General features: G+C 46.0%; 1 protein-coding gene across 4 annotated transcripts in view; it reads right to left on the reverse strand.

Moving 5' to 3' along the window:
- Window positions 1-351: 351 nt before the first annotated feature.
- Window positions 352-13843, reverse strand: part of PLA2G6 (phospholipase A2 group VI) — a 51218-nt gene continuing 37726 nt past the window's right edge. For all 4 annotated transcript variants that reach the window (XM_082352737.1, XM_082352739.1, XM_082352736.1 and 1 more), the window contains 5 exons: window positions 3737-3873; window positions 3199-3353; window positions 1850-2017; window positions 1246-1319; window positions 352-1096 (listed from right to left, as the gene is read on the reverse strand). In XM_082352737.1, coding sequence (XP_082208863.1) covers window positions 952-1096; window positions 1246-1319; window positions 1850-2017; window positions 3199-3353; window positions 3737-3873 — 679 coding nt within the window. In that variant the 3' untranslated portion in view covers window positions 352-951. The remainder of the gene's footprint in view (window positions 1097-1245; window positions 1320-1849; window positions 2018-3198; window positions 3354-3736; window positions 3874-13843) is intronic.

Genomic DNA, 13843 nt, shown 5'->3' on the forward strand with positions numbered 1-13843 from the left:
CAAACCCTGGATTTGCACAGACCTGCGGGCACGCTTTGGCCCTGGTCACTTGCTGTGTGACGGTGCCCGAGCCCCCTGCCCTCTCTGGGTCTCATCCCCTCCTCTGGCAAGTGGGGCTCTCCCTCGCCCTCCACCGTGGGGCAGGCGGGCCTGGCGGCCGCCTCTACACACCCCCAGGCCCTGATTTGGGGAGGCCTAAAGAGAAGAGGTGTCCCTGGCCCGCGGAGCCTGGGAACCAGAGCTTCCATTCGTCTGCATGGGCACAGGCAGGTGACAGCCAAGGCTGAAGGTCAAGGCCGAGGGGGGCTGGCGGGTGGGGGGCACTCACACCACAGTGCACACAACACAGGCAAACCAGAATCGAACCATTTATTTCACAGCTTGGGGCAGCCCCTGGGGCCCCTCTCCTGTCGTAAACCACTTCCTGTCGGGAAGGATAACTGACGTCACGGGAGCGACCTCTGAGAGCTGCGGAGAGCTCGTGGGTGGGCGGCTGGGTATGTGGAGGGGCAAAGTCGAATGGGACACCCCACTCCTAGGTTTCCCCTCCCGATGGGGTGGTGATGGCCCGTTTCTCTAGCTCCACCCCCAGCGGAGAGGGCAGAGGGTAGAAGGGGTCTCTGCAGCTCCAGGGGCCCGGGAAGAACCTGGGCCCTCTGGGAGGCCTTAGTGTTTGAGCCACCTTGGGGGTCAGGGAGCAGCCTGAGTGAGGCTTGAGGCTTTCTAAGCTGGAAGGACACAAAGTGCCAGCAGGTGGGGACAGAGGGGGAGAGAGGCCTGAGGACCAGCCTTAGGCAGGAAGCCCAGCGCCCCCCTAGGCCGGGTCTGTGGACACAGAGCCGCCTGGGCCTGGCTCTGCCCAGCCTCCCAGCGGTGGTTGGGCCTCGCCCAGCCTCCCAGCTGGGCCTGGGTGGGCGGGGTGGGGTGGGGACGGCTGGGGGCCTGGCGGCCTCACGGTGAGAGTAGCAGCTGGATGAGCTTCTGGAACTGCTCCCGGTGCTCGTAGATGTAGACCTCAGTCTCCCACAGGGCGTTGACCAGCACCGTGTCACTGACCTCGTCCAGCATGATGTCTGTCCCCAGCTGGGGATTCAATCTGTCCGGGTCAAGGAGGAGGGGTCACACCCAGGACACTTGGCCTGGGTAGGGGACGAGAGCTAGGACTGGGGCGGACTCGGGACACAGAGCAGCCCCTTGGGGAAAGGGAAAGTCCAGGCTGGGGACTGGGGCCAGCAGAGCCCTCACCTGAAGTACTGGATGCCAACCATCTCGCACCAGGCCCGGGCCCGGTCCACGGCCCGCCCATCCGGATCTGTGCACTGGTGAGAAGCAGCCTCTGTGAGCGTCCAGCACACACCACACACACAGCCCCTGCCTGGGGTCCCCAGGTTCCAGGTTGGCTTAGCCCCCTGTCAGCAGAGTGACTTGGGGCAAATCCCCCTTTCTGGGCTGCAGTGACTGTCCCAGTTATGCAGAGGGGCACGGTCTGTGGCTTTGACAGGTGGCTCGGCAGCGTTCAGGGTCAGTGAGCTTGGAGGGGCTGAGTGGACAGGCCTCCACCTCCCTGCCCCCTTAGCTTTTGTCCATCTGACATTCTGGGCTTCCACATGGGCTGTGTTTGAAGGAAGGAATCCACAGCTAAAAAATGCTTGGAAATCCCACCGTAGGTGGTCATCAAAGGTCCCTGCCAGCACTGAGACACTGTACAGGGGAACAGCCCCTGCCCTGAGCTGGCTGAGGAGGGTCAACAGAGTCCTGCCATCCCCATGACACCCAGGGTCCCACGGAAAGCCTCATCCTGGGGCTGAGATCCCGAGGGAAGTGGGCCTTGGGAGGGGCCCATACTCACACAGTCCACCACCATCTTGCTGAGTTCCTTGGCCCCAAAAACAGTCTTGGCCAGTTCCCAGGGGTTGCTGGGACGGAAGACGTCCACACAGGTCACAGGCACCTGCGGGGACCTCCCTGTCCCCAAGGAGACGACAATGGAGAGTTTCTTCACCTTGTTGCTCTGACCCTGTTGGGACAGGACAGGTCAGAGGAGGCCTGCCCCACAGATCGGGGGCACCCAGGGGTAAGAGAGGCTCCCTGGGGGATTGTGAGGAGTACAGGCCTCCTGTGGCAGAAGCACAGCCTGTGCTGCCTCTCCTTTGCTTCGGAACAAGTTCTGCTGCCAATCTTCTGGGCAACCTTGGCAACCCACCTACCCAGGCTCCCCATCCACTCAGACGGGTGATGTTTGAGCACCCTTCGCCATCCCACAGTCTCTCACTGATTCCCTCTTCCTCCAGGAAGCCTGCCCTTGCACATCTGGCCCCTAGAGGGCGCTCACCTCCCTGCCGCCTGGGGCTTCATCAGGGGTTTGGTGATGACCGCAGTGACAACTACAGCCAACAAGGATGTGGCACACTCAGGGTCAGGCGCTGTTCTAAACACTTCACGGATAAGAGGCCACGGAAGCCTCATGACAGTCCCCAGGCAGGTACTATCAATAGCCCTAGGCAGTGGTTGAAGTGAAGCACGGGCAGAGACAGGCCCCAGACCCAGAGGCCCCTGCACCACACTGCTTCTCCTAACGTGAGTGGGCCTTGCCCACCTCTGCACTAAGCTCCTCGGGCTGAGGGTCGCTTCTCTTCCTCTGGATCACTGACTGCACTGCCCCATCCCCAAAGGCCTCAGCATGGGCTCCCCTCCTCTGTGAGCCCTTTCTGAGCCCTCATGTCTCTCAGCAGGGGTGATGCTCCTGGGCCCCTGCACAGTTCTGTCACAGCACCTAAAACACGCGGATGGATGTGTCCTCGTTTATGGACTGTCTCCCCTAAATGTGAGCTCCCCAAGGGCAAGCGTGTGTCTCCAGGCCGGGCAGCGTGGCTAGGCCCGTGACTGGCACATACTGGTATGCATGCTGTCCTCCCCACAAACAGCAGATGCTGTTAATTGATCATAACACCTTTCACCACCTAGTCCGGATTGGGCCTCAGAATCCCTCTTAGCACAGTGCTTCGGGCAGACACCACCAATCAGGCAGGTTCGAGTGTGACATAAAATTGCTGTTAAGTGCACAAATGAATGAACGCATGAAGAAAAGCCATTTGTTCTCCCAGGAGTCAGCCCAGGAGTACAGTCAAGGTTTGCAGAAACAGGAGAGGCCGCTGTGGGCGGTCACGTCCAACCCCTCCAACCCGAGGTGGCTCTCACCTTGCGGATCAAGTCCTGGTTGTACTCATGGATCTCCGTCATGGCGTCCAGCGTGGGGTTGTTGGCCAGCAGCCCGCCATCCAGGAAGCGCCCGCTGGGCCGGAAGTAGGTGGGGGCTGCCCCACTGCTCCGGGCTGCCCGCCACACCAGCTGCTCTGGGGGTGGGGGAGGAGGGGGCCCAGTGGCACAAGAGATGTGCGTTTCAGATCTAAGGGTGTGTGTGTGTGTGTGTGTGTGTGTGTGTGCACGTGGCACTGTGGGACGAGGGTGAGGCTGGGGACTCTTCAGAAGCAGGACCGACAGGCCATGCCGTCTGGCCCCGCCATCCTGGTGGAAGGCAGGGTGCAACCCGCCCGAGGCCTGATGGCTCCCCGGCTCTGCCAGCCCTCAGCTGATACCCTTGGGAGGGAAGACCAGGGCAGTGGGTGGGATGGTGGTGGGCTGGGGGTGCCTGGCAGCAAGCTTGCGACTCCCACCCACCAACCTGCAGCCTCTCGGGCCAATCACTTCCCACAGATGCATCAAGCATGGTTTTAACCTGAGGGTTGAGTTGGAGGCTTTAGGTTAACGTTCTGGCCGACACGAGGCTCCCGTACACCCTCTGGAGCCTCGTAATTCCGGAAGAGGTGGAGTTCAGCCGGCTGCCGGTCGGACAGTGTCCCTGTCAGCATGACCCTGGAGAGAAAGAAGGAGCAGGACACTGAAGCCACTGACCCATCCGCCCTTGACAATCCACCTTTGGCAATTTTTGTCCAAACTGCCGACGCACTAATTCTTAAACTCAGCATTCCTACTTCTGGGAACCCATCCTAAGACCCTCCCACATGTGTGGGGAGATGGGCACACACTAGGCTATTAATGGCATTAAAGCAAACGACTGGAAACAACTAAATGTCCACCAGTGGGACGGTTCATGCTCCGTGGCTCCTCTGCGCAGTGGGGTCTGTGTTGCTGGAGAACGGCTGAGGTATTGCTTCATGTACTGATGGATGGTGAGCGCCAAGATTTATATTTAAGTGGAAAAAGCAAGGTTCAGGACGGTGTGTGTAACATGCCACCATTTATTTAAAAACAAACCCCAAAAGACCCTATGTACCTATCTGCTTGGTCAGAGGACCAACTCTGGAAGGACCCATGTGCAGAACCTGGCAACAGTGAGCTGCCTCTGGGACAGGGGACTGCTTAGGGGCTGCAGCTCCAGGACAGGAGTCGGGGGAGACTTTTCAGCGAGTCATCTCTGATACCTAATCAGTGTTCTACCATGTGAGTCTACAACCTATTAAAGAAGACTCCTGTCTCAAGAGACTCAGACATCCTTAAATACTGAGGGGAGTGTAGACTGACACAGCCCCCTTGGAAACCAATATGTATTCAGACCCTTACAAATGTCCTGGCTCTTTTTTTAAAAATTTATTTTCGGCTGTGTTGGGTCTTCATTGCTGCACGAGGGCTTTCTCTAGTTGCGGCGAGCGGGGGCTACTCTTCGTTGAGGTGCGCAGGCTTCTCATGGCGGTGGCTTCTCTTGTTGTGGAGCACGGGCTCTAGACACGCGTGGGCTTCAGTAGTTGTGGCACACGGGTTCAGTAGTTGTGGCTCACGGGCTCTAGAGCGCAGGCTCAGTAGTTGTGGCGCACAGGCCCAGCTGCTCCAATGTGCGATCTTCCTGGACCAGGGCTCGAACCCGTGTCCCCTGCACTGGCAGGCAGATTCTTAACCACTGCGCTACCAGGGAAGACCTGTCCTGGCTCTTTTATCTGGGAATTCCGTTTTGGAAAATCCAGCCTAAAGGAATAATCTTGGTTACAATGAAAGCTTTTTGTTTAAAGCTATTCATGCAGTGTAATTTATTACAGTGAAAAGTGAACGCTCTACATGGAAATAATAGGAGGGCGTGCCTAAACAATGGAATGTTTTGCAGCCATTTCAAATTACACTAGCAAGGAGTTGAGACTAACACAGAAATGTGTTTGTTACAATGAAAAATATAAAGAAAAGGGAACAAAAACTATGCATGGGAAAAAAAGATTAGTTTTCCACCTCTAAGAATCTTGTGGAAAGCTTATTTGAACATACCTCTCAATGAACAAAAAACTAAATGCTGGAAAAAAAAATTTTTTTTGATCTTTAAAGCACAGAAGATTGGGTGATTGGGATTGACATGTATACACTGATGTGTATAAAATTGATGACTAATAAGAACCTGCTGTATAAGAAAATAAATTAAATAAAATTCAAAAATTCAAAAAAAAAAAAGCACAGAAGATCTGATAAGATAGAAAGGAAAATGAGTGTAAACTCTGAGGATAAGCAAGAACTCACAGAGGTAAATGGAGCACAGATCCATCTCTGACCTGAAGGCAGACACCGAACTATCAATTTGAACTTCCATGCTGATGGCCTCATGGAGCCAGAGGGACAGAAGTCAAAGCCCAGGGTTCACTAAAGGTTAGGGATCTAATGGGAGACCCTCCCCATATTAGGTTGTAATCCCAAAGGGCTACTCCCTTGGATAAGGGTAAACCAGAAATAAACCTGCCCCTTTCCCACCCCTGGAGGCTGTGAGTAAAGTTGGCTGGCATTAAACAAAGAAAGGAGAAAAAAAAAAATCCCTGAAAATGTATAACCACAAACTAACCCTCCTGCAGATCTGTAGTCTAAATTCACATCACCTGGGGGGAAGTTCCAAAACCTTCATGCCAAGAATTTAGTTACAGTGATCCTAGATGCTACTGTACGTGGGTACCTGGAAGATACAACATAAGACACTCTGGAGAAGATACCCTCATTCTAGGCTTCACAGAATCTGCACATATTTCTCAACACTAAGGAATACCACACAGTTCCAAAAAAGGTGGGGAGGGGGACATCAAGGAATAAAACACCATGAATAAGAATAAGCATAAACAACATAAACAGCAAAACATACCTACATAGACAGCAGTTATTTGAATCCTCAAAAGACTGTAAAACAGCTATGCTTGGGACTTCCCTGGTGGCACAGTGGTTAAGAATCTGCCTGCCAATGCAGGGGACACGGGTTTGAGCCCTGGTCCGGGAAGATCCCACATGCTGAGGAGCAACTAAGCCCATGCACCACAACTACTGAGCCTGCGCTCTAGAGCCCGTGAACCACAGCTACTGAGCCCGCATGCCAAAACTACTGAAGCCCGTGTGCCTAGAGCCCATGCTCCACAACAAGAGAAGCCACCGCAATGAGAAACCCATGCACTGCAATGAAGAGTAGCCCCCACTTGCAGCAACTAGAGAAGGCCCACGTGCAGCAATGAAGACCCAATGCAGCCAAAAATAAATAAATAAAATTATAAAAAACAAACAAACAGCTATGCTTACAATGTTGAAAGACATCAAACACAAGCTTGATAATATTTTCAGGGAATAGAAAACTATAAGTAATGACCTAGAAGATCTGAAGAAAAAACAAAGAGTACTTCTAGAAATTTAAATAAATAAATAAATAAAAACTCAACGAATAGGTTAAATGGAAAATCAGATAAAGTTAAAGAGAGAATTAGTGAATTGGAAAATAGGTAAGAAGAAATTATCCAGAATGCAACTCAGAGAGATAAAATGAAAGAATATACAGGAGAAGTTAAAAGACATGAAAGACAGAAAAGCTGTAACATTTTTAACTGGAGTTCCAGAAGGAGAGGCAAGAGAAAATTAGGCAGAGGCAAGGCTGAACAGATAATGACTCAGGCTTCCAGAACTGAAGAAAGACATGAATCCAAAGATTTAAGAAGGCCAACAAATCCCGTGCAGGATAAATTAGAAGGAATTCATAACTAGATATATCATAGTGCAACTGTAGAGCACCAAAAACAAATAAACAAACACATAAATAAAAGCATCCAGAGGAAAAAAGACTACTTACTTTCAAAGGAGCAAGAGTTAAATTGAAATTGACCACAAGTGTAACAATGGATGCTAAAAGGTATAGAATGATATCTTTCTTGTTCTACAAGAAAATCACCAGCCTAGAATTCTATACTCAACAAGAATAAGAGAGAAGTAAAAGAATGTTCAACTGATGAGGGTGAAATACAACTAGTTTCAAATGATGAGAGTGAAATAAACCTATTTTCAAACAACTCTGTTAGTGGAGAATTCACTACCAGCAGACCATCTCTATGGGAAAGGCAAAAGAAGGTACTTTAGGCAGGAGGAAGGTGGTCACAGGAAAGACTGTAAAGCAAAGAAGTGATACACATGTATACATACACACACACACATATGCATACTCGTATACATACACACATACATGAGCTGGAGCCAGCTCATACTGGCTTGTGAGAACCTATTGCTAAATCTCATGAGCTGGTTGTTAAACTGTTGGTAGCTTGAAATCAGCCATGGTGGGGGTATTTATGCCATGGGAATTGGCAAACACTACAAACCAGGGTTTTATCCCCCTACAGATCTGGTTTCCCAGCTCACCGCTAGATAAATATAAATAAACATCAACTTCAACAAACAATATCTTGTGAGGTTTAAAAAAATGAGATAGATTTAAAATTCAGAAAAGTAATTACTGGGTTGGCCAAAAAGTTCGTTTGGGTTTTCCCATAAGATGGCATGGACCTAGAGACTGTCATACGAGTGAAGTAAGTCAGAAAGAGGAAAACAAATAACGTATATTAACGCATATATGTGGAATCTAGAAAAATGGTACAGATGAACTGGTTTGCAAGGCAGAAATATAGATACAGATATAGAGAACAAATGTATGGACACCAAGAGGGGAAAGCGGGGGGTGGGGGGTGGTGGTGGGATGAACTGGGAGATTGGGATTGACATGTGTACACTGATATGTATAAAATGGATAACTAATAAGAACCTGCAGTATAAAAAATAAATAAAATTAAATTAAAAAAAAAAAGAATGAGTTTGTGCCATCCAAATTCTTCTGCAATTTTCTTTAAAAAAAAAAAATCCTTGATTATCTGAGGGGGGATAATGGTATCAATTAAATTTAGACTTCTATAATACGCACTAAAAAAAAAGACAACAGAAATGAGTGCATAAATTTCAAACTATTGGGTTGGGGGTGGAATGTAATGATTAAAACTATTCAGTAAATCCAAAAGAAGGCAAGAAACACGGAACAAAATAGTATAGCATATGTCATCCCCAAAATATGAGTAATTATGTAAGTATAAATGGATCAGCCATATAAACTATTAGATTAACTATATGAAGGTTCTGATACCCAAACCAATCAGCTAAATCAGACTTAACTAATTAAATAACTTAAATAAATATATTACTATGCAATAAAAATGTATAAATAGACTAAATGCACAGATTAGATAAAGAACAAATCCAACTATAGGCTATTTACAAGAGAGACATGTAAAACGTAAGGATCAAGAAGGCTGAATTAAAGCATGAGCACAGACATACCATGCAAATATAACCAATGAAAGCTAGTATAACTATATTAATATCAGACAAAATTAAGGCAAAAAGTATTCTTAGAGATAAAGAGAGCTTTTTCCAGTCACCGGAAAGATTCATAAAAACTTAAATTTACATGTACTTAATTTCATAGTGTCAAAATATTAATGTAAAAATTGACAGAAGTAAAGGGTCAAAAGGCAAATCCCCAGAGTGGAAGACTTCAATGTATCTCTCTCAGTAATTGACAGAAGAAGTGGACAAAAAAATTAGTATACATACAGAAGATTTGGAAATTTTAACAATGCTTCTAGCCAATATGACTCAATCAACATGTATAAATATTGGCATTCAATGAAGAATCCACATTCTTTTAAATTACACATGGGACATCTACAAAAACCGACTGAGGAAGGCCACAAATCAAGTCTCAATAATTGTAAAGGACCAGAATCAAACAGAGCATGTCCCCTGGCTACAAAGCAATTAATAGCAAAAAGATAACTTGAAAAATCCCTAAGTTTAGAAATTGAGAAACACCATTTTTAATAACCTACGGTTAAAAAATAATAATAAATATTAGAAAATATTTTTGAACTGAAAAATCATAATTGTGCTTATAGACTGTAATTAAAGCAGTACCTGGAGGAAAATGTTTAGGTTTACATACGTACACACACACACACACATAATATATATACATATATTATATAGTAGAAGAGAAAAAAGGCCAAAAAATCAATGAGCAAAACATTTATTTCAAGAAGTTAAAAAAAGAACAGCCAAATAAGCCCAAAGAACATACAAGAAGGAGTAAATATATAAGAGCAGAAATTAATGAAACGGAAAACGTACATACAATAGAGAGCCAATAAATAGCTCAAAGTTGGTTTTTTGAAAGACTAATCCAATTAAAAAACTTGTAGTAGCAAGACTATAATTTGAAAAGAGGAGGTGTAAATAATCAGGAATGAAGGGGGCCATCACAGCAGGTGCTGCAGACACTGAAGATAATAAGAGAATTTTGGAACAACTCTATGTCAGTAAATTTGAAGATTTATTATGAAATGGACATATTCCTAGAAAAACATAATTTAACCAAAACTAACTCAAAAAGACATTTAGAAACCCTGAATAGTGTTATAACCATTAAAGAAATTAATTCCGTCATTAAAAATTTTCCTACCAAGCAAACTCCAGGCCTAGATGACTTCACTGGCAAGTTCTACCAAATATTCATGGAAGAAATAAAATCACTATTATATTAACTCTTCTGGAAAAAAGAAAAAGAAGAGACACTTCCTCAAAACCAAAACCCTGGGCTTCCCTGGTAGCGCAGTGGTTGAGAATCTGCCTGCCAATGCAGGGGACACGGGTTCGAGCCCTGGTCTGGGAAGATCCCACATGCCGCGGAGCAACTAAGCCCGTGCGCCACAATTACTGAGCCTGCGCGTCTGGAGCCTGTGCTCTGCAACAAGAGAGGCCGCGATAGTGAGAGGCCCGCGCACCGCGATGAAGAGTGGCCCCCGCTCTCCGCAACTAGAGAAAGCCCTCGCACAGCAACGAAGACCCAACACAGCCATAAATAAATAAATTAATTAATTTAAAAAAACCCAAAACCCTGCAACCTAAAAATGGGAAAGAACAGGTCAATCTCACTCATGAACACGGATATAAAAATCCTAAACAAAATATTAGCAAATTGAACCCATCAGAATCCTCTCTGTAAAAGGCACCAGGAATTGAAAGCAGAGATCCAAACAGTTTTGTGTATACCCGGGGGCATAGCAGCATTATTCACAATAATGAAGCTAAAGGTGGAATGAATCAGACGCCCATCAACAGATGAATGGATAAACATATGGTCTACAAATGCAATAAAATATTATTCAGTCTTAAAAAGGAAGGAAATTCTGTCACATGCTACAACATGGATGAACCTTGGGGACATTATGCTAAGTGAAATAAGCCAGTCACAAAAAGACAAATACCGTATGATCCCACTTACAAAAGGTACTTTGAGGAGTCAACTTATGGAGACAGAAAGTAAAATGGTGGTTGCCAGGGGCTGGGGGAGGGGAGGAATGGGGACGTTGTTTAATGGGTACAGAGTTTCAGTTTTACAAGATGAAAGAGTTCAGGAGATTAGCTGCACAACAATGTGAATATACTTAACATTACTGAACTGTACATTTAAAAATGGTTAAGATGAAAATAATGATTAAGATAGTAAATTTTATGTTATCTTACCACAATTAAAATTTTAAAAATAAACAAATGGTATTTCTAAATACCAACCCCAATTAGAAAATGAAATGTTTAAAAATGTATAATTTACAGTAGCACAAAATATATGCAGTACTTAAGAATAAAAATAACAGGTGTGTAAGACTGCTATAGATAAAATTATAAAACTGTACTGACAAACTTTAAACAAATGGAATGTTTTGCTATGTTCCCTAATTGGAAGACTTGGTGTTTTAAGATGTCAATTCTCCCCTAAATAAGCTCACAACAAACTCTTATATATATAATAGATAAACAACAAGGTCCTACTGTATAGCACAAGGAACTATATTCAATATCCTATAATAAACCACAATGGAAAAGAATATGAAAAAGAATACATGTGTGTGTGTATAACTGAATCACTGCTGTACACCAGAAAGTAACACAACACTGTAAATCAAGTATACTTCAATAAGAAAAAAATAAAGCATACAGATTCAATGTAATCACAATCAAAATCCCAACAGGATTTGCTTTTCTGTAGAATCTGACAGTCTGATTCTACAATTTCTATGGAAGCGCAAATAGCAACAAGTAACCCACATCTTATACAGCACTTCTATGTGCTAGGTGCTTTTTACGTGCTTTATAAACACAACTTTTTTACTTCTCATGAAAGCCCCAGGAAGCAGGTAGTATATTATTCCCATTTTCTAGAAAAGGAAACTTCAGGGTACATGCTCTTAACTACTTCTCTAAAGGGCCTCCAACAATAGCCCTGAAGAAGGACAAGGTGGGAAGCCCTGCTATAAACTTGCTATAAACACTGCAGAATAAGGGCTCCGTGGTCAAAAACAGACCCAAGAAAGACCCTGGACCCACTGCAGAGGAAGCAAGGCCTGCGATGTGGAGGGAAAGACAGACTTTTCACAGATGAGGCTGGGGAAACTGGTTATTTGTGGGGAAAACAGGAAATTGGATTTCTCCTGATAGAAAAATCAACTCCAGGTTGATAAAAGACCTAAACGTGATAGGCAGATCGAGGGAGCTTCCTGACCTGAGACCCAGGAAAGCAGCTTCATGCCTCCAGTTAAGGAAGGGTTATTGAATGGATATAAAAAGCACAAATCATAATAAGGAAAACATTTCTAAATTCTACTGCATTAAGAACATCTGTTCATCAACAAAACACCGTAAGGAGAGTGAAAAGACAAGCCTAGAGTGGGAGAAGAGATCCATCAAAGGACTAGTTTTCAAAATATAAAAAAGAGAATTAAGAAGCCTCATAACCCCCAGCACACAACCCAATTTTGCCAAAAATGGGTAAAACACTTGAATAGGAACTTTATAAAAGAGGAAATCCAGATGGCCTCTAAACATATGAAAAGGTGTTCAACCTCACTAGTAATCAGGAAAATGAAAATTCCAATCAACAGAGACAGTACCTTTCACCCCAGATTTATAAAGACAAAAACGTTATAAAGCTAAATTGGTTTGACAATAAGCAAGAATGCAGAGTGCCAGGAACTCTCAAACATGGCTAACAGGAGTGGAAATAGAAACCACCACTTTGGAAAACAGCTGGGCAGAATCTAAGGGTTGAGGCCAAGCAGACTTGGCAGCTCTACTCCTAGGCATGTGCCCCACGGGGTCTTCTGATAAGTCCCAAGATGTCCACTGCAGACTCAAGAGGCCCAAACGGAATGACCCAAGTGCCCGTCGAAGGTATCTGGAGAAATAAACCGTGGGGGCATAGTCATAGGAGCCGTGAGAATGAATGAAGCACAGCTTCACCCAACGGTAGGGACCATGCCGATGAATGTGGCATTGGCAGAAGGAAGGATAACACACAAAAGGATTCCGTCCAAGCCCAGAGACAGGCAGGACCAAAACCGTGCTCAGGGCTGCATTCAGGCGCCGAAACTAGACAGGAAATCCAGGTCACAGGAGAGCAGTTACCTCCGTGGGAGGTGGGGGGGAGCAGGAACTATGATGGGGGCCGTCACACACTCAAGGGGCTTTTGGACTTGGCTGGTGGTCGTATGTGGGTGTCTGCTTTAGAATTATTCATGGAACTGTTTAATGTACTTTTCTAAATGTATGTTCTATTTCACCATAAAAAAGAAAAAAAACTGTCTAGGATAAAATATACAAAAAATGTTTTTCAAAACATTAACTTTTGGTTAATAAATCTTGGATATTTTCCTCTTCTTTTTACTTTCCGTAACTTCCAAATTTTCTTAAAAGACTGTATTATTCTTAAATGGAAAAAAAAAAAAGCTTTACTATGCAAAGAAATCCTCCTAACCCTCCAGGGCTCGCTCACATCTCACTTCCTCCAGGAAGCCCTCCCTGACCACCTTGTTCTCAGTCCTTTCTCCCCCTTGCTTCCACAGATGGTCAGTTGCTGAACACTTTTCAGGGGCCTGCTCTGGGGCAGGCACTGTGCTAGACACCGGGGCAACAGAAAAACAAGGCAGTCACGTTCCTGCTTCATGGAGCTCACAGTCTGGCAGGCGAGCCAGGCATTAGGCAGACAATAATGTAATTCCAGGATGGGAAATAAATACTGCAAAGAAGTGGTGGTGCTGAAGGTTCTTCTGGAACCTCTTAATAAGTACATGCTGCCTTGCGTGGCTGCCATTTTTTTAGGTCACTTTATCTCCTAACCAGATCGTAAGCCTTCCCACCTGATGGCTGCATCACCCCATCTCACGCACACACACTCACACACACACACACACACATGCACACGCACACGCACACACACACACACGCAGTGCCGGGGGCAGAGCTGTGCTCAGCAAGCGTGTGTGTGAGGGATGAGAACCGACCCCCTTTGACCCAGGGATGTGCTGTTCGGGTGGAAAAACATCAGACATGGGTCGAGGGTGCTCTGCACCTGTGTCCCCCAGCCGCCCCGCCCCCCACCCCCCCATTCAGCTTTAAGCAGACCAGGGCAGGGAGCCCTCTGCTCCCAGGAGGAGCCGACGGGGTGCGT

The sequence above is a fragment of the Balaenoptera borealis genome, assembly GCF_965194805.1.
Source record: "Balaenoptera borealis genome assembly, chromosome: 13".
NCBI lineage: Eukaryota > Metazoa > Chordata > Mammalia > Artiodactyla > Balaenopteridae > Balaenoptera > Balaenoptera borealis.